This window comes from Dioscorea cayenensis, unplaced genomic scaffold (assembly GCF_009730915.1).
Source record: "Dioscorea cayenensis subsp. rotundata cultivar TDr96_F1 unplaced genomic scaffold, TDr96_F1_v2_PseudoChromosome.rev07_lg8_w22 25.fasta BLBR01000392.1, whole genome shotgun sequence".
Classification (NCBI taxonomy): domain Eukaryota; kingdom Viridiplantae; phylum Streptophyta; class Magnoliopsida; order Dioscoreales; family Dioscoreaceae; genus Dioscorea; species Dioscorea cayenensis.
The window spans coordinates 90,240-111,369 of NW_024086783.1; the positions used below are offsets into that span (position 1 = coordinate 90,240).

Genomic DNA, 21,130 nt, shown 5'->3' on the forward strand with positions numbered 1-21,130 from the left:
CACAAATCAACATATCTACATACACAAAAGATTAAACTTATAATTACAAGCATATTTCATAAGATCAATTCTCTAAATAGAGTTAGTTTAAACTTATTTCAATCACTATCTTTAATGACATATTATATATACTAATCCAAGTGAGTTTGTGCCTAAGCTAGAGATCGGTGTCATATATTGAATATTCAAAATTAGCATTAAAAAAAGAGAGAAAAGAGCTACGATGGAAATGAATTTTACCCTGCCACAATGTTTACAAGGAGAATACAAAATTCACAGAATAATTTCACCTATTTCTTTGGACCTTTCAATCCAATTATAGCATTGTCATCATATGTAATAAAATTATAAAGCAGGAAATATTAAAAAAAAAGCCAAATTCCCAATACCGATCAGGGCCCGAGTAATACACCAAGTGACCAAATACACGAGCCGTCAGCTATCGGATTCCTCTTTCGTACTGTGAAGCAAATCAACTATAACTTGCTGATATGAGTACTTCAGAAAAAGGGCTACTGATGGATGATCAATTCTTAAATATGTATCTGAATTTTTTTACTACAATTACTTGTAAGGTGCAAAAAGAATGGATGAGTTGTGCCCGCCGAAGCCAAATGAGTTTGATAGTGCCGCCTTCACATCCAGTCTCTTCTTCCTTGAGCCTACCAGCACCTTCACATCCTAAAATCCACAATTGCTTTTTCATCAGAATAACTCTATTAAGTTAATCTATTCTGGTTATTAATCAAATCTTTTTCACATGAGTTAGTAAATAGCAGCAAGATGAATGGAACCCTTACCACACTTTTCTCTGGATTTTCTAGATTGACATTTGGATGGACCCAACCAGTTTGTATTGCCTGCATCAAGAAGTACAAGTCCAACAAAATACCATAAAAGACATCAGTAAAGCATCTGTTGATTTCTTACAAAGATTAGCAACAAATGAGGATGAACACCAATGACTTCTCCAACGCAATAGATACAGTATAAGGGAGCAAAAAAATAATAAATACTTCAAATCAACATATTGCCATTTCAACCATCACAAGACGGTCAATGAGTCACATATTGTTTATTTAATCTTGCCTGCTGAGCATTGGTTCAGTATTGTATATTGTATAAGAACGAGGTGATTATGATAAACCTAATACACCATTTATTACCATGTTTATCAATCACAAATTACATTATTATAATGGAACTCTAATGTTTCATATTATTGCTTCTATCTTGGAAAACTTATGCATGATAAAAGAAAACAAAAATAAGAAGAAAGCTTCAACTTAGAAAACCAGAAAATGTGACTAGATGAAACTTCTAGCCAAAATCATAGAGGTTTTCTACACCAATTATTTCTGCCCCATCTGACAGTGTGTTCATTAATTAAATATGAAGTTACTCCTCAGAACTTCTTAGAAGATTTTCCAACTAGTAATGCACAGAGAGATGCGGTTTTAACCATAATATACAAAGAAAGGTAGGGTGTCATCACCATGACTGTAGCAACAGCTTCCACTGCACCAGCAGCACCAAGCAGATGACCAATCATTGATTTTGTCGAGTTCACATGAAGCTGCCACATATTATCATTGAGTTTGACACTGATATCAAAAAGACAGTAATCAACTTAGTGTCATACCTCAGGATTCTGGCCAAAACAGCGAATGAGAGCTTGGTACTCCTTCAGGTCACCAGAAAGTGTTGAAGTTGCATGGGCGTTTACATAATTCACATCCTCTCTGGCTACTCCCGATTCTAAAAGCGCCTTCTCAATGCAGAGAACAATGCCAGTTCCTAATTTTCAGAATTTCAATAGCATTAATATAAAGTGAACCGGGAAAAGATGAAACACTAGTTGATAAAAGGATCAAATCATCAACGATTTCTATACCTTCTGGATGTGGTTCTGTCATGTGGTAAGCATCACAAGTGAAGCTTCCTCCTAGAAATTCAGCATATATCTTTGCTCCTCTTTGCTATGTTTACAAAAAAAAAAAAAACATAAGAAGAAATTTTGGAGAAACATACCACTATAATTCTTTTATGGAAATATATCAGTGAACCTTGGCATGTTCTAGTTCTTCCAACAAAAGTACACCAGCTCCTTCACCCATAACAAACCCATCACGATCCTGCCACAAACATACATCATCATGATCATATAACTGTAAAATACAATTCCAAATATACTATAATAAAAAAAGCCAGACTAACACCTCAAGTCTTCTACAAGTTGCAGATTTACATTTGTCAGACAACTTGATTTGCTCTAAATTATTCACATCAACATAAACCAAAATCTAACTTTAAACAAGAGGTACGTTTGTAAACACAATGACAGACCTACTTAGTTCTCAAGTGCAGCATGGTTTTTTTTTAAAACAGATGTTATTTGCTATTGGTTGCTTTACCAGTGGCTCTAACGTTTGTGGTTTGAAATCATCAATGTGCTCATTGAGTTTAAAAAAATCCTTTCAAAACATTAAAATCTTTAATATATTACAATATTCTAAATGTCTTCCCTCCCATGAACATCCATGTTCAAATGCCTTTCTCTTCTCTCTCGTTGCAGCTTGGAAAGAACTTCAGTAAGTCCAAAGATAAAAACCCCAATCTTTCAAACAGTAAAAAGATAGCAGACAAATGAACTCCAAGAATATGGTATTTGTTGTGCAGTCAAATTATGAACATGTGTATATATGTGCATGCACAAATGGATGTGTTTTGATCTATGAACAGGCAAAAAAATCCATCATCATTTTGCCAATCTAATAAAACATCAAAGCTGGAAATAGCAATAGTTGACCTTGAACAATGAAAGTATTAGACTGGAAAATAAAAAAAAATTCTTACAATATCCCAGGGCCGAGAGGCTTTAGTAGGATCATTGTTTCTTTGTGAAAGAGCTCTACAAGCGACAAAACCTCCCAAACCTGTAAGGTAGAAGGTCCTGAGTACATACTGAAGCAGTGAGGCTTCTTCAAAGAAATTGGGAAAGAAAAGACTACCTATAGGTATGATTGCCGCATCAGATCCACCACAAAGCATCATATTCTGAAAGAAAACAAATAAGACAAAAAGGACAGTCTACTTTTGCTAAACCGATATATCATTGAAAAAAGAAGAAAAAAAAAAGAGTACTCACAGCTTCACCTCTGATGATATGGTTTGCTGCATTTAAAATACAAAAGTTGCTGGTTGCACAAGCAGTAGAGATTGAATAGTTTGGGCCCATCCAACCCTATGAATGACAATTGCATATAATTGAAAAGGACATACACTTTATATGCTCAACTCACAAATGGCCAGGTAAGCGTACCAGATCCATTGCAAGCATTGCAGACCCCATATTTGTAGTTGCAAAAGGCACACAAAATGGGTTCATCTTCTTGTAAGAGACCCGCAGAGCTTCTATGGCATCATTAAATACCTGTTCAATATAGCAATCGTCATGGTTATGGAAATTGTTTAAATGTTTCAAATGCCTACATCAGTAAAATCAACACACAAACGCATTGCTCTTCATGGTTCCCCAAAAGGCTGGTTATAAAACCAGTTCTGTCCCAGCACATGAAGCATTTAAAATATCACAGGCTCAAGTGATTGAATGTTTGGAAAAAAAAACAAGTTGTATTGGGGAATTCTACCTTCATTCCACCCATAGCAGAACCAATTAAAACTCCACATTTTGTCTTGTCAACTTGACTCATGACCTCCTCTGTAACTCCACCATATGCCAATGCTTTCTTCCCAGCAGTGAGCAAGTAAAGCATGAACTTGTCCATCCTCTTAGATAGCTTAGGTGCTACCCACCCATCTGTTGAGAAAGATTTAATTTCTCCCGCAATTCTCTACAAAATAAAATAATGTCAGCAACAACATCAAAAACACTTCAGAATACCCAGGAAATAACACATATCACATGTAACATCAACTCAAAACACAAGTTTTGAAACTTACTGTCGGATAGCTGGCACAATCAAAAGTTTCTATCTCACTAATTCCACTAGCACCATCCAGGAGATTATCATAAAATACATCTGGATCATGGCCTAGAGGGCTCACCACTCCCATCCCAGTCACTACTACCCTCCTCTGTTTCGTCGGAGTTCTCTTTTTTCCTGCAACTTCCTTTGCAGGTGTCACAGCCACTGCCATAGCCTGTCCTGCTTGAATAAACCATCATATCATAACACCATAAATAACAGCCTCCACCACACTCCATTTCAACAATTAGATTAGACTTTCCGCATGATGGAACACACAAGGTTCCCCACAACATTGTACACCCATTTCATGCCACACCATTAGAAAACATTAAAAGCATGACAGAATTCAACCTCAATATGCAGCGCCAATACAATATCATGTAGGCCACACCATTGCATGAAGTTGACTATTCAAATGTAACTAACCATTAGAATTAGGCTACAAAACAAAGTCTAAAAGCATGACTTCCGCATGCATGAGAATGGGTGACCTCCTCAGTACTACTATGCTTGACTAAGTTTTGAATAACATAAGTTGGCAAACCAACTGACGAACCCCTAACACTAAGATACTGCCATCTCCTAAAAGTCACCTTGATTTGGTCCAAATTTAAAATAATACCAATAATGACCCACCCAACATCAGCAAACGACATCTTTTCACCTCTGGCCACCAATTCAATATCATAATCCAATTTCAGTACAATAAAAATATTAAATAATCAAGTAGATCTCTTCCTCCCCAACAAAAAAAGTTTTTCTTTCCTCAAAAATCTGCGCAACAGAAAACAAAATCTCCTCTTTTCTCTTCCAAATTAAAAAAAAAGGACAAAATTAATCCAAATTTTAACATATGCGGGAAAAAAAAACTAGTACTTAAATGGAATGCACGAGGTTTCATCGATTGAAATCCGAATTTTTTTCTAATCAAACAAGAGCACAAGGATCAATCAGTTCATCAGTCAAGAGATCAAGATTCAATAACAGCAACTAAGATCAGAGAGAGAGAGAGAGAGAGAGAGAGAGAGAGATTACCAGGAGATCTGGCGGTTCTCCGCTGGCTGCGAGAGTTCTCGGGCTTCCAAGCTCCAAACAAAGAGAAGCCATTCTCGCCAAAGAACACCGACGCATTCCTCGAGCTACTATAAAACTCAGGGCAAGGCTCGAAGGAGCTCATCAAACCCTGGATCCCAGACCCATAGAACGCCGAGATCAACCCCTTAGACGACTCCCTCCCCCTCCTCACCGCTGCCCTCCTCTTTCTCGCCCACTGCACCCCCTTCGGCCTCTCCTTATCCCACGCCCCCGTCACACAAGCCGCCACCAACCACGTACACAGCGGCGACGCCACACACGCCCCCGCCATTCCCAAAACTCCACCAAATCCCTTCCCAATCTCCCAATCCACACTACGCCTTCCCGGATTCCAAATCTACACCGAAAATCACCTCAAAAAATTCCAAAAAATTCGAAAAAAAAAATTCGTAAAACAAGATGCACAAACAACCTTCTCGTCTCCGATCAAACAAGAGACGAAGACGAAGACGAAGCGATTCAAAGGCCACGAACTCCTCGAGCTTTCGCTGACGCGCTCCCAACCATCGCCAAGTGTTCGAAGAGAAAGGAGAGCAAACGAGAACGAAAGAGCACCACCATATAAAACCCTGACTGTAAAATTACTAAAAAGACCCTGTACGGCCACCACACGATATACGAAATGCCTTAATTACTAAAATACCCTCAAAAGCTCTTGATCGTAGAGTTGAGCATCGAGGATTAAGTGGGGAAATGGAAGTTTTTTTTTTTTTTTTATAAATAAGTCCAGCTTAAATGTTTAAATTTGTTTTTTTAATGGCCATCATTTTCAAAATCTATCACTTTTTTTTTTAAATTTAATTTCTCACCCACCGGAAATTTTTTTTGCATATAATAACCCCACAATTAATAAGTTTTTCTTATATATTTAAATATTAATATTTATTATGTCCCCTGTTATATGCCCATATTATTATTTATTATTTCTTCAATTAATAGTCTAATTTCTAGTAAAAAATTAATACAATAATTAAATAATTTATATGAAAAAATAAGGATAAGACATTTCAAAAGATCTTTTGAGTTTAAAATTTATTGAAAAATATTGATAATAATGGATATTTCGGACAAAAAGATTCACAAGCTAGACGATGAATTTTTGAGTCTGTGCATGATCGTTACTGGAAGGGTATAGTAACTTCAATAAGATTATTTAAAGCAATTTTACTTGTTTTTTTCTTATAAATAGGAAAAACTTTTTGGGTAATTTATTTTGAATTTACTTTTGTAGATGTAGATTCAGGGGCAATAAGCAATTTTAAAATTTTCAAAGGACTAAAAAGTAAAAAGAATTATCCCTTGTCTGACGTGGCATATAGACGTAAACAAATGGGTCAGTATTACGGTTGGTAAGAGTGAGAGCAAAAAAAAATACTATAATAAAATAAACTAAAAAAAAAAGATTTTAAATTTCAATAGCTTTTTAAGAATATATATATATATATATATTAATGTGTCATTGGATATTATTTATTAAAAATATTTGTTAGTTGGGTTAGGACAGAGGCAACCACTTGATGTTAAATATGATATTCATTTTATAAAACTTATAATATATTTATAATGAAATAATTTTTTTCGCATATATACCTTGTAAAATTTATAATTATTTGCTCATAACTTATAAAACAAAATCATATGCTTATGTAATAATAATAATAATAATAATAATAATAATAATAATAATAATAATAATAAAAATAAATAAATAAATAAATAAATAAATAAAAACTCAGCATGCCAATTGAATCTTAAACTTTTTCTTTTTGTCTGATATTAATTTATTTGGTTGAACATCTTAGTCTTACGGACATAAGATTTTTATAATTCATTGTCTGTTATAATACTTTTAGCACTCTCTTTTCACATGCCATATCCTTTATTTAATACTATATTAATTCATTTATTTATTTAGTTTTTTTTAATCATAGTTACAAAAAAAAACCAATTAATATATATATATATATAATAATAATAATAATAATTAAAAGAGATGAAGAAGAAGAATAGCATATGCTAATAATAAGACAGACAAATAGATATCTAATTAATTAAAAACAATTGAGCCCAGACAAAGAAATGCAGGACATTATCAAGAGTCTCTTAGTTCAACAGCTTAAAATAGAAATAAAAGTTTAACAGAATGTTATGTGAATATTCTCATAAAAATATTTAAATAATACATAATATGCCAACTATCAAAAAGTATCATTTGTATCTTTTATGACTTAGCACAAAGTATGTTATGGATTATGGATTGAATACAAAGTATAAAGATACAAAATTTTAGGTTGATCACAACCTTATAAACTTTCGGCGAAAAGAAAATATTTTGTTGCTACATTCAGTGTGGTTTCGGAATGTACCCATCAACGGCAAAATTTCGCGTTGCTGCTGGAAGAGCTAAACGCATTCCGTCGAGTTCAGGCTTCGCGATCACTTGACAACCAAGACGAGACCTGTGAAAAAATGTGACAAGATTCGATTTAAAATACGGAATATGGAAAGAGTGGCAGATTAGATAAAGAGAAATACGTTTGTGTGAGCCCAAATGCAAGGTCTAACATGTCGTTTTCTTCGTCGGTTGGATCTTCCAACTTGTTGTAGTAGTTCACATCCTATAAGAAGTTTCATAATCAAATTAAATGCATCATCTGTCTATGCTTTGTCAAAGCTGAAATAACTGAATTTTCACATAAACCATACCATGACAATTACGTGACATGTAGAACATGCAATCGATCCCTCGCATGCTCCTGACAACATAACAAAGAAAATTATGTTGATATTTCCTAGAATACGGAATCAGCTGTTTAATTAAAAGCACAAGTTGAAAATAAGAGATTGGATTTAGCATGATCTCTTTCATTGGAAAGAAAATCAATGCGTTGCTTTTAGTATGATATTCATAAATTTCGGTTAATGAGAGCGATGGAAGAGGATGTCGAAAGACATTTCTCTTTCACGTTACAACAAGCCACGATCATTTTAGACGACACTCATTATCTCTTCTTTTGTGGTTGTTAAAGTTGATGCTAACGAGACAAATTTCATAAACTTAGAACTAATCTAGTGTATTAGAAGAAAATATGAAAACCACTACGAAGTAATTAATACTGGGTAAGCTGTTACTAGGATAAGGCATATCATGGAGACATGTCTGTATGTATTTTTTTCTTTAGATACCATATGATCAGTAGGAACATATTTGGATCACATATTTCTATTAGGAAGTTTTGGTTCCACTTACCTTCTCCTTATCTTATTCTCCACCTTAATATTTTACTTTTGATTATTGTTAGAGTTATGTTATAGTTTATATTTGGTTAATGGGCCATACTAGACCCATACCACAAAACCCTAGTATTTCTCTATATATATCCTTGTACTTATTTACTAATGAAATATACAAATTATTTCTCCTATTCTCACATGGTACCAGAGCTCTAGGTTAAACCCTAGCAGCCACCCAAAACCCTCGCCGCCGCCGCCGCCACCGCCACTCCAAACCCTAGTCTTCCACCCACCGCCGCCACCTCTACCACCAGCCGTTGTTCATCTCTTGCCGTTCTCGTTGGTCTATGGGCACCTGGTGATGTTCCTCAGCCCTCACCAGTGATGCCCTTGTCTTGTTGCTGAAGGATTTGTCTTGTCGTCGTCATGTCTTCGTTTCATGATTCTTTAGTTAAGAATCTTCATTGTACCTCGCAAAAAGTTGGATGGAAGGAACTATGTTTTTTTGGGCGCAGAGTTTTTGAAAGCGGTTCCTTATGGCTCATAAGAAATCATCGTACCTCACGCGCGAGATCCGCGGACTCGAAAGATGCCAAGTATCTTGATTGGCTTCGTGTGGATCTCTGCGAGTGCGCTCATGGTTGACCGGTAGTATGGAGCGGATATTGCCCGAAGTGTGGTGATGTTGACTCTCGCAAAGGCAATTTGGGAGATGTGCAGATTGACATATGGAAATGAAAATAATATCTCCCGTGTTTTTGAGTTGTATGAGCAACTGTTTACAACCCGTCAAGTCAATCGTACCGCCCTCAGTTCTTCACTCACATCCGTAGTTCGTTGGATGAGTCGGATATTTACCGACCATTAGTTCTTGATCCAGCCACCCTTCGTCATTCACGGAATGAAGTTGCGATCGTCGCATATCTTTCCCGGGCTCCCCGTTCGAGATGCAAAACGGTGAAGGGCTCTATTCCGAGTTACGAGAGAATGCGGATCTTCTTCTTTGCTTTTATGCTCGCGTCCTCGCTCATCTTCTACATCCACATCTCCGTCGCCCGTTGTGTCCTCCGATCGATCCGCTTTGCTAGCTTCTCGTGGGCGTGGTGGTAAAGGCTCCTCTCGTGGTGGTCGAGGAGTCGGGCCGTGGTGATTCTCGAAATAGGTTTGTGTGTACTTTTACGTCGGCGGCGAGGCCACTGCGAGGATCGTTGTTGGGATAAGCATGGTCGCCGGCGGTGGCAATGCTAGTACTGAAAGGTGGTCGATCCGTCGCTCACTTCTAGTCTTTCGAACAGTTTGTCACTATCTCTCGAGCGAGACTTTGCGCAGTTCCAGCGCTCTGAGGCATGCGTCTCACACCACGTCTCTTCTTACATTTCCTCGGGTAATGCCTTTCTGCTTCGAGGGACGAGTTCTGGATTATTGACTCTGGGGCCTCTTCTCACATAGCGAGTACAAAATCTTTTTTTCCAAAAATCTTTCTCCATCTATTTTTTTCATTACGTAGCGATTCGTGGATGGGACGATCGTGCTTAGTGTCCGGGAGAGGGAGTTGTCGCGAGCTTCCTCTCGACTTAGACTAAATGATGTTCTTTATGTACACGAATTTCACGTCGACTTGCTATCCGTTTCTGCGATCACCAAACATTTGAATTGTAGTGTAACATTTTTCCCTTTTCACTGTATTTTTCAGGATCTGCAGCCAAGGAAGAGGATTGGTTTAGGGGCGTGATCGTGGTGACCGGGCGTATATCGTTGGTGCGTGATGATATTCCTCGTGGTTTAGCGACGATCGTTTCGACTCGAGTCATCACTCATATAGCATACTGTAGATTGGGTCACCCTTCTCTTAGTCGTCTTCACTGAAACTTTGCCTTGGATTGGTCGAGTCGTTTCAATGTGAGTCGTGTCGGTTGGGTAAACATCATCGTGCTACCTTTTAAATGTTCTACTCTAGTGTCTAGTCGATCGTTATTTGATTTAGTTCATTGTGATGTTTTTGGGACCTTCTAAGGTCGCGTCTATTCTCGATCATCGTTACTATGTTGTGTTTGTTGATGTTTTTTCCCGAGTGTCTTGGGTATATTTGTTAAAAGACCGTCGGTCTATTACTGATGTCCTTCAAAAATTTATTTTGGAAATAAAAAATCAATTTTCCATTGTTCTCAAATGTCTTCGCACCGATAATGCTTTAGAATTTGTCTCTTCTGCTGTAAATTCTTTATGTGAGTCCTTTGGGATTATTCATCAAACCACCTGTCCACACACTTCTCAACAAAATGGAGTAGCTGAAAGAAAGCATCGTCACATCTTGGATGTTGCACGCACTCTCTTGGTAGAGCGTAATGTTCCTATGTATTTGTGGTGCGATGCTATCTTGATTGCGATCTATCTTATTAATCGTATGCCTTAGCACCCTTAAGGGGAGAGGTTCCTTTACGTCGTCTTCTACCTATCATACGAGTTGTTTCACTTATCCCTCGTGTTTTTCGAGTTGTGTTGGTTTTTGTTCGAGATTTAACTCCTAGTTTGGACAAGTTGCGCCCAGCGTGCGCTTAAATGTGTTTTTGTTGGTTATTCCGCACTCAGCGTGGATACGGTTGTTTCATCCGACTAGTCGGAGTATTTTTGTGTCTATGGATGTCACGTTTTTTGAGTCTCAATCATTTTTCTCTGATTCAGTTTCTCACGATATGTTAACTACGCCATCTGATATTGTTCTCCCCATCCCTGTCTCGGTCCCTCCTCTGTGCCTATGCCTAGTGTGACGCCTCCTCCATTGGATACTGAGATGTTGGTTGTTTTTGGACGGGTTTATCATCGGCGCCAAGCGTGTACCGGTGCCCGACTCCGCCCCTCCGGTCCTCTCCCGGACCATGCAGATCCGTCTCTTGATCTTCCCATTCGCTTTTCGCATAAAAGGTATTCGTTCTTGTACTAAACATCCCATCTCCCTTTTTTGTTTCTTATGATAATCTTCACCCATCCTTCCGCACATTTGCTCTTTTCCTTGTCTGCTGAGTCAATTCGGGAACTACCGGGATGCGCGTTTGCTTCCTGATGGCAAAGCAGCGATGGATGAGGAAATGGAAGCCTTGAGATCTCGTGGTACATGGGCGCTTGTGCCTCGCCTGCGATGCCCGATCGCCATGCATGCCCGATGGGTCTTCTCTGCTCACACACAGCGGATGGTGACAGTTGATCGCTACAAAGCCCGGTTAGTGGCCCGTGGTTTTACTCAAACTTATGGTGTTGATTATACTAAGACTTTTTCACCAGTTGCTCGTCTGAATTCCATTCGCATTCTCATCGGTAGCTATAGAATCGATCATGGACACTCTGTCGACTTGATGTGAAGAATGCCTTTCTCTATGGAGACTTAGTTGAGAGCAGTGTTTATGGAGCAACCTCACGGGGTATGTTGCTCGGGGGAGAATCTAGTCGCCCTGACTCGAAAGCGATCTATGGTTTGAAACAAAGTCCTCAGTGCGTGGTTTGACAAATTTAGTGTAATTGCAATTACGAGATGGTTTTCCGCGAGTGTAATGTGGATCGTTATGTGTTCTATAAGAACACTTCATCTGGTTGTGTTGTACTTGCGGTATATATCGATGACATCTTGTTGGCTGAGTAGTGATCGCGTGGGAATTCGAGAACTAAGGAGCATTTAATGAAGCGTTTTGTTACACGAGACATGGGACGACCAGATACTTCCTTGGTATTGAGTTTGCATATGCGAAAGGAAAGATGGCGCTCTCGCAGTGAGTATGTGTTGGACTTACTTGAGGAGACGGTTTATTGGGTTGTAAACAGGAGAATACACCTATTGAGCGATCACGCACCCTTTTTGGGAGACATCTTCCCCATTTCTCAAAAGATCACGGTCGATACTAAAGCGTTTGATTGGCAAGCTCGTTTATCTAGCGTACTACGTCACGATATATGTTCGCGAGTTTGAACTCCCCGAGTCGGTTTATGCATGAGCCCTCGAAGTTCAGCGGCAGGGTGCTCGAGGGTTCTTGCATATGTTAAAGGAGCTCCCGGCAAGGTCTTCTCTACAAAAATCATAGTCGCCTGAGGCGTTGCGGCATATTCCGACTCGGGTTATCTTTGGTGATAGAGGACGAGAAAGTCTACGTCGGACTACATGCGTATGTCGGTGGAAACTTGGTTACTTGGCGAAGCAAGCGAGAATGTGGTTTTCGAGATCAAGTGCGAAGCGGTCTGGATCGATGGCACGCGACGACTTATGAGATGGTTTGGGTGCGAGTCTTTTCTATCCGAGTTGGGATTCCCTATCACTAATACCTATCACGGATGTTGTGTGATAACCGGGCAGCATCTTCATTGCAAATAATCCAACATTCCATGAGCGTACCAAGCATGTGGAGGTTGATTGTCACTATGTTCGTGATATGAGTCTTTGAAGGGAGTCATCTCTACACTGTATACCCGATCGTCGAGCAATGGCGGATATCTTCACCAAAGGTTTAAATGTTAAAGTCTTTAGTAATCTATGTAACAAAATTTGGGCATACTCGATATATATGCTCAGACTTGAGGAATATTAGAGTTATGTTATAGTTTTATATTTGGTTAATGGGCCATACTGGGCCCATACCACAAAACCCTAGTATTTCTCTATATATATCCTTGTACTTATTTACTAATGAAATATACAAATTATTTCTCCTATTCTCACAATTATCAATCTCAATCTTCAATTTTCTTTTGAATTACCATATCTTTCCATTATCATTTCAAACTCCATATTTTTTATGTTTTCTTATATTTTCTTACTTTTCAATTTTTTATTTTAAGAATTTTATTTTACCTTAATTTAAATTTAATATGATTAAAATCTCTCATCCAAATTTATATTTCATTAAAGACAACTTACTTTATTACAATGTTCTCCACCTTTCTAAGAACAATGTAGTTCATGATCTAAATATATACACAAATAAAAACAACTTGTTTCACTCTCTCTCTCTCACGTGTGCGCACACACACACAGTAGAACACACTTGAACTTAAATGTCAGATACTCTCCAATCTCCATACTTAGATACTTGATATCTCTATCCATGACCCACTATAATTTAAAAAATGAAGGCGATGCATAAGAGAATTGAGTGTGATAATGAATGTCAGATAATCTCCAACACTAGGATACTTTATACCTCTATCCATGTCCAACTAGAACTTAAAAAGCAAAAAAGATGCCCAAGAGAATTGCATGTGAAAATGATACATATATACATCCATCAATAGCTAAAATTAAATGTGGGTGCAATTTTGTTTTACTTTGCAAGGTGTAGAAAATTTGGAAGACACATAATTCCTCCCTCTCATAACTACTCTGTACAAGCTGTGCGAGTGTGAATCAAGACATTCCTTATTAAGGGAGTGCGTATATTTGTAGGAAGCTAACTGCTTTTAACACGCAGCAAATTTTTGTGTACTTACTATTCACGTATGTCCTGATTTATTTCATCAGGCACTTGGTGTGAACATAGAAACAGGAATTTGTAGGGAGTCTAGGGACTTCATATCAAATCATTAGAAAACAACCATGCATCATGATTACTCACGGTGTAGATGAATAGTAACTAGAGTCCAGAATAGTAGTTTTCATCAAAACAAAGATAAAGTAGAATAAATAATTGAAATTATCATCCATGCAACATGAAGAAATAATCACCTTCAAGTTCAATGTCGTTTTCATGAGCAGCTTCTAACATTGACATTCCAACTGGGACCTTGATAAGCTTTTCCTCCCCCATCCTTGTCAACAAATGTCACAGATATCCTGCAAGATCAACCATGTTTAATGAAGATTTTTGGCAAAGCCAGTAAAAGTACACTTAACCTTACAGCAGGAAGAAAGCCTAAAACCTGAAAGACATGAAAACCTATTCCAACTGGCGTAAAATGGAAATTCTGAAATCACAAAGACTTTAGTAGGCATTACTACTTAGGATGAAGAAGGCAGCATCAAAAGAAAACATTAAACCTAAACCTTTTCTCCATGCACTTCAATTTTCTTCAACAAGAGTTCCAGAAGGGCATAAAATCCAGCTATGGTGGTGTAACCGACTAAAAGAATAAATTGTGAATCATGCAAGATGACATTGGTAATAGCACCTACGGTTTTTGATCAATCGCGCCTAGAAGTTCTAAGGAACCGCACTTAGACAAAGAATGCAATCACACCTAAAAAATAGCGCAAACTAAAAAAAACGTATTCATTCATCAACTGATTTCTCAGAAAAGATCCATCTCTTTTATAGAGATCAGAGAACTTGTTCAGGTAAAGTTTGCATAAATAAATTTAAAAACAACCCAGCAGATTTAGAGACTCTTACTGGCCAAAATTTTGAATGACAAAACTACCCCTGACATTTAAATTAATGACCCCACCTTTAACACCTTTAAAAACTAAACCTACACCTTGTCAAATAATAGTGTTGGAGCATAATTGCATCAAATTGAAAGAAACAAGCAAACATTCATCAAAAGATATTGAAAATCTTGATAAAGGAAAATATAGTCATTTCCATCAATAGAGAACGACAGATGCTAATGGGTGGTTCATAGATTAGGGAACTAAAAAGGAGAAGAAAAAAAAAACAGATAAGATATACCATTTCCAACATATGTATTACTAGCCATATTTACAGAAAAAAAAAATAGCTGTAAATTAATGTAGTAAAATAGAGCAACTATACAAAGATGAATTTTCAAGCATATATCTGCCCAATCAGAAATTGAAGGACTAATAACCTACTTTTCTGTCTGCTGCTCACTCCCTTCTTGAGCATTATCAGAAGATGTGGTTGAGAGAGTGCGGTTCCTCTACAAAAGAAACATTATAACAAATTATAAGATATCAGCATAATTACATTTATTGTCTACAGCAGCTCAGAGAAAAATTAAAATTAAAAAATAAAATAATAGTGCTATTTCTAAATAAAGAAATCCGTTTCATACCAATTACAAGAAACATTGTTCTAAAAAAAATTAATGTTAAAACAAGGAAATGCAAAGTAGTTTTTATTGTGAAAAATATTACATCGTATGGAGGACACCAATGCATTTTGTACAATAACACACAAAACTGGTTGAGCAGTTCATCAGCAAGGGATCACAGATGTATATAATATAAAGGTCAGGAAAAAAAATAGTAGATGGCACAGCTTGACATGCTTGGGTATGGTGTCCTGCGGCTCCTGCCTTCAAGGTACCGAAAAGAGAAAATACTACATACATTTAACCTCCTAGACACAGGGTTATAGAGTTAGCCAGACCCTCGTGCATTAATCTGTTCTTTACAGCCTCTAACAAGATTAAGTAAACTTATATCAGCTTTGCTATAGGCACACAGCTTTACATATGACAAAAGGATTGCACATCAGACAAGAAATGAAAGAAGAGAATCAATCTGAAAATTGGTTAGTCACACAACTTTAGTTTGACAAATTGTCAAAGACAAAACTTTGAAAAATCAAAACATGTAAAGGGATGTAAAGGGGGTGTATGTATGACATCTGAAGACTCTGAATTATTGGGCACACTGCATTGTCTAAAATCAACTAACATATAACAATATTTCTTACGCATTAAGTCATTTTAACACATTTAAAGATAAATGTTGCCTTGAGTCAAATGACACTGTCTCTTATTCCACTGCAATTGTTCTGAATAATCATTCAATTAATAAGAAATAAGATGTGTGCTATGCCAATAAATGCTAGTATTATGTCAATTCTGGGTCATAAACTTCAAATACAACACCCACCCTTTAAGGAGTTAGCCTCTTGACATGCAATTTAAATTTTTATTTTGCAACCTGCAATAACTCTATTGGGAAGACACAACTTTCACAGGGCAGGATTTTTCCCTTCATGCAGGGGTGTATGATTTCCCTCTTGTTTCCTCTGTGACAAAGTTTCCCTCCTTCCACATAGTTTGGGAGTAATTACTTGCAAAAAATCATCAGAATGTTAGCATTCTAAAACTCAAAATGTGTATTATAATCAATTCTAACCTCAATGAAAATACATATATTCACCAAACATCAATGTGCAACATAAAAGTTTTAACTACATAAGCATATAAGTGAGTTTGAGCTACCCACCCAAGAAACAGGGAAAAAATTTCCTTTTTCATAACTTATGTAATGATAGGATCAACGATCATTATTTTCTCCAAACTATTTGCAGTCGCATCTTGCTCCAATGACATCTACTTTTTAAGTAATTCCAAACTTGTAAACCAAACCCTCCCAACCACCATCTCTCACGCCCTACATCCATCTTCCATGCCATCTCTTGTCCACCATCAAATGGCCAACACAACCATCCCTCACCAAAAGATGCCAAAGGTTGGGCGTAAAGGAGTCATGGCAGAAGGGAGTTTAAGTGCAGGGTATCAGTAGGTGGGGTTGAAAGGATAAAAAAACTTTTAGAGGATTTAAATGTCCAAAATTTTAGACAATAAAATCAACACTAAAAATTCAAATCATTCAATGGACAAAGCAAACTAATATTGGCTAAAATAATGGAAAAAGGAAGAAAAGGATCAAGTCAAGTAGCATGCGACAATGACAAATATGAAAACAGATAAATATAAGACAAGGTTAACAAGTATAAGAACTTCCATGCAAAAACCACCTAATGTCATATAGACCCACAAGTTCAAGTGCATAATTTAAATCATACAAAATTATTGCTTCAAGATTCTTAACTTTAGAAATTCACTAACCAGATAGTATAAATAGTTATTGAGTGTTCCTTCATAATAACCTCTTTGAGTGTTGGAAAATTTTTCCTGCCAATGACAAAAGCAAACAGAAGGCAAAAAATAATGCGAGGGGAAAAAAGGGGAAGCAGTATAAACTTATATAGCATGCCTCTAAACATAAATTTCAAAAGAAATGTGAGGAGACTTCAAAAATATAAAGATAAACTCTATGAATAAAATAACAGGACAAGTTAAAAATTCTACACACTGATTGTCTCCGAGCGTAATCCTATAATCCTCTGAGGCAAACATATATAATTATACACCACATCTAGCACATATGCATACTATCAGCATTTACTTCTTCATGAAAAATTAAGTCCTCTATTGAACCAAAAAGGATGCATTTTTCTATTGTAGCACACACAGTAATCAGGAATTCCAAAGTATGCTATCAAACATATAAACTTCATTACAAATCACTTGTTTTTAGAAAACACCATCACTATCACACATATTAAAGTTTCTGTATGACATTTCCCCACTCATTATCTCATCACAGAGGGATTGCTTCTCTTCTTCTCATCAATTCACCATCCCTCTCACGCAAAAAAACAACATACATAAAAACAACAAATTACATTATGTAAAACTAGGACAAATTTCACCGCATCGCACCCAAAAATTCAACTTCATGATCAGGAATGCAATCAAACAACAGCAGATTAAACTCAATAAGAACAAAACAACAGATGAAGGAATGGAGAAAGGGGATCGAATAAGGATCACCTCTACAGGCCTCGCCGGTGATCCGGGCTCCAAGACGCGAGAGCCTCGAGGAGGGAGCATGAGATGCTGATGAATTCGAACAACCCAAGACACTGCCTCGTGATTGATAAGAGACAGGAGACCTCGCGAGGGTTTTTCACGACGACACGGTGCCTATAAACGAGTCCAATTTTTTCGATCCGGAACCCACTATAGACCCTATCTTCTTTGTTATATTTATTTATTTATTTTCTTTTTTCTGAAAAATAATTATGATTTAGTTATTTATTCTTAAAAAAGATAATGCTAAAAATTTATTTTTATTATTATTATTATTATTATTATTATTATTATTATGTCCTTTATTACTATATTATTTGAGTATTTCTATACATTTAAATAGGGATATATATAGAGCATACTTGAGTGAAAGCGAGGCGTAGTGAGGCATAGTATTCTCTTAGTTTTTATGATTTGTCCGATGTCGGTATTTCTATCTTACTCCTTTTGGGAAATGTTAGTCTCTTCTCTCGAGACGACCATCTCTTTTTATCAAGGTTAATATCTTATTTAACTCAGTGGCCTTGTTTTATTATTATTTTAGAAATGATGTGCACCATGTTAGCATCTTGTGAGAAAAAACTGGCATTTTTCAAACGTGAAAACAGATGGATTGACAGACAACGGACAAATTATAATAGAACTAAAAAAAAAGGCAGATTGACATAGAGGGAATAAATAAGGTATTAAACCAACTCAAATATAGAAGTATCTTAGATGTTTCATTGATGTATTAGAACTATGAGATTCAATTGCCTAGCATATTTATTCTTTTTTGATCTCTTGTTGATATTGTGTTACATGTGATTTTCTTTTACGGTTTGTTGTTTTCATTTTACTCAATCTATGATTTATTTATTTATTATTTTTGGAAATATTTGCAAAGGGGCGACTTGTGGGCGTGTTATTGGTGATATATATATGTTGCCTTAGCTAATTTGGAGCATGAATTGCTGCATTTGCAACAGCAATTATTCTTTTCACTAATAAGCTAGTTTCTGATGTCATGGCGAGTTGTCATCAATGAGGACATACCCGGTAACAAAGCGGGCGATGGAGCATAAGCATGGGTCTAAGAACTACTACTTTAGTATTCTTAGTTTTTATATTTTTGAAAATTTTCTATAATAATTAGTACATGTATACAATTTGTTTGTATTTTGCATGATGTTTCAATTGTTTGTTCAGAATTTTCCTTATGTTATGACCATTTGATGTTTCATCATATATATGGATAATTTGCTATTTCATTTGATGCTTAATTTAGATTTAAGATGTTTAATTATACATTGTCTAATAGATAAGCCTATTATAAGGGACAAATTATAGGACAACAGACAAATTATAATAAAAAAACTAAAAAGTTTGGTATAATCACCAAAATAGTCTTTGTACTTTTTTCTCTCTTCCCTTTTAGTTCATCTACTCAGAAATGCTCAGACTAGTCCTTTTTACTTTTTGAAAATATGCCCACTTAGTTAAAAATGCTCGACTAGTCACTACTACTTTTAAAAATGTGCCCACTTAGTCCCTCTGGTTGGGCGAGTTTTTAAAAAGTAGAGAAGCAGATGAAATGTTAACTAGTGGACACCTTCAAAAATGGAGAGACAGTCGGGAGCATTCGAAAGAAAAGATCAAGGGAAGAAAGAAAAAAGTAGAGGAACAATTGAATTATTATACCAAAAAGTTCCTTTGTCAAAGTCCCGATCCACGAAAGGCGGGGGTTTTCTCGATCAATTTCTCCAAATCTCAACTCTCACCCCTGATGTAAGCATTCCCCCCACAAACCATACGCTTTTTATGATAATTTTTGGCTCTTATTACTTTTTCTTCTTTTTTGGTGACTATTTTTGAGCGAGGAGGATTTGTTGGGAGCGTTATGAGTAGAGGGACCAAAAGGGAAGAGAGAGAAAAGTAGAGGGACTAATTCGGGTATTGTGTTGTTTGTAGTATAATGTGACAGATTGATCTATTTTTCAAAGGTTTGGAGTTTGAGCACTTGATGTGCCTAATTCGATTGTAATCAATAAGTGGCCCTAAGAATTATTACTTTTTAACTAGTTTGCTTGCTATAATATATAGATAGATATTATTGTTATTTTCCAATATAAATTATAACAGTTACCAATTTTTTCTGATTAAGATTCTTCACCCCATTCCATGTTATGTGTTTACCGTTACTATGTAAAATTTAACATGACCACTTTTATGAAGTTAATAACTAATATAGAGCCCAACACATAAATGTGAGTCCTAACCCCTTGGTTTTACTAGGTATGGATAAGTCATGGATGACAAAGCCATGAAAAGTATGACCATGGAGTTAAGACTTTCATTGAGTTTGGTATTTAACATGGGGCAATTTATGACATGATTTGTTTGTATTTTGCAGAGAGATGAACCGTGGTCGTGCCCGTGTTATTGATGGCATATATGGTGCCATAACTAACCTGGGGCAGGAGTTGATGCATATGCATCAACAAGTTAATTATTTGCAGAATCAGCTGGATTTACTCTAGCACAAAGTTGAGCAGCTGTTTGTCATCGATGGGGACATCTAGGCCCAACATGTTGTCGATGGCGACTGATGGGTGTCGTAATGGCGGCCTAACAAGATATCCCAATGGCAACCTAATAGGATATCCCAATAGCAGTCCAAAAGGGTGTCCCAATGGCATCCTGACAAGATATCCTAATAGCAGCCTAACGAGGTGTCCCAATGTCAACACAACAGGATATCCCAATGGCATCCCGAAAGGATATCCCAATTGCGACCCGAGCGGTGTCCCGATGACATCATCAGCGGGATATCCAAATAGCGGGTCAATAGGGTGTCCCGATGGCGGCGACAAGATATCCCAATAGCGACTAACATGATATTCCAATGGTAGTCCGGCAAGGTGTCTCGATATGGCGGCCTAGCAGGATATTCCAATGGCGACTCCGCGAGGATGTCCCGATGGTAGCACTGATGAGATACCCCAATGGTAGCCTAACAAGATATCCCAATGGCAGTCCAGCAGGATGTCACAATGGCGGCTTAGCGAGGATATCCCAATAGCGACTGACGGGGATACCCAATGGCGACCATATCCCGATGGCGAGGATATCCCAATGGTAGCGACAAGATATCCTAATAGCGACCCGATGGGGTGTCCCAATGGCGGCACAACAAAGATATCGATGGCGGCTGACAAGATATCCCAATGGCAACCTAACAAGGTGTCCCAATGTGC

At 37.0% G+C, this 21,130-nt stretch overlaps 2 protein-coding genes across 4 annotated transcripts; both read right to left on the bottom strand.

Annotated features, from left to right (window-relative positions):
- Nucleotides 1-219: 219 nt before the first annotated feature.
- On the bottom strand, nucleotides 220-5,616 carry LOC120254243 (3-oxoacyl-[acyl-carrier-protein] synthase II, chloroplastic-like). Of its 3 annotated transcripts, XM_039262381.1 has the most exons (15): nucleotides 5,500-5,616; nucleotides 5,028-5,424; nucleotides 3,964-4,172; nucleotides 3,651-3,854; nucleotides 3,323-3,433; nucleotides 3,149-3,244; nucleotides 3,012-3,057; nucleotides 2,857-2,936; nucleotides 2,067-2,135; nucleotides 1,895-1,979; nucleotides 1,643-1,797; nucleotides 1,496-1,576; nucleotides 801-860; nucleotides 569-681; nucleotides 220-476 (listed from the first exon to the last, which is right to left on the bottom strand). In XM_039262381.1, the coding sequence occupies exons 2-15, from the start codon at nucleotides 5,356-5,358 to the stop codon at nucleotides 473-475; spliced, it is 1,644 nt and encodes a 547-aa protein (XP_039118315.1). In that variant the 5' UTR covers nucleotides 5,359-5,424; nucleotides 5,500-5,616; the 3' UTR covers nucleotides 220-472. The 3 variants fall into 3 exon arrangements, with proteins under 3 accessions (XP_039118315.1, XP_039118314.1, XP_039118316.1); XM_039262380.1 differs by having other exon boundaries at nucleotides 220-681; nucleotides 5,028-5,426; nucleotides 5,503-5,616; XM_039262382.1 differs by having other exon boundaries at nucleotides 220-681; nucleotides 3,964-4,169.
- A 1,583-nt stretch (nucleotides 5,617-7,199) lies between these two features.
- Nucleotides 7,200-20,644, bottom strand: LOC120254235 (adrenodoxin-like protein 2, mitochondrial). The gene is given in 8 exon segments (XM_039262374.1): nucleotides 7,200-7,546; nucleotides 7,623-7,705; nucleotides 7,794-7,843; nucleotides 14,026-14,104; nucleotides 14,106-14,133; nucleotides 15,112-15,179; nucleotides 17,088-17,153; nucleotides 20,417-20,644. Coding segments are annotated over 8 exon segments (717 nt in total). The 3' UTR covers nucleotides 7,200-7,431.
- Between the last annotated feature and the right edge of the window lie 486 nt (nucleotides 20,645-21,130).

Coding starts and splice junctions, on each gene's coding strand:
- LOC120254243 (XM_039262380.1), bottom strand. CDS start 5,358: ATGGCGGGGGCGTGTGTGGCGTCGCCGCTGTGTACGTGGTTGGTGGCG. Junction 1,798..1,894: donor GACAGAACCACATCCAGAAG/GTATAGAAATCG, acceptor TCTGAAAATTAG/GAACTGGCATTGTTCTCTGC. Junction 1,577..1,642: donor GTTTTGGCCAGAATCCTGAG/GTATGACACTAA, acceptor AATATGTGGCAG/CTTCATGTGAACTCGACAAA.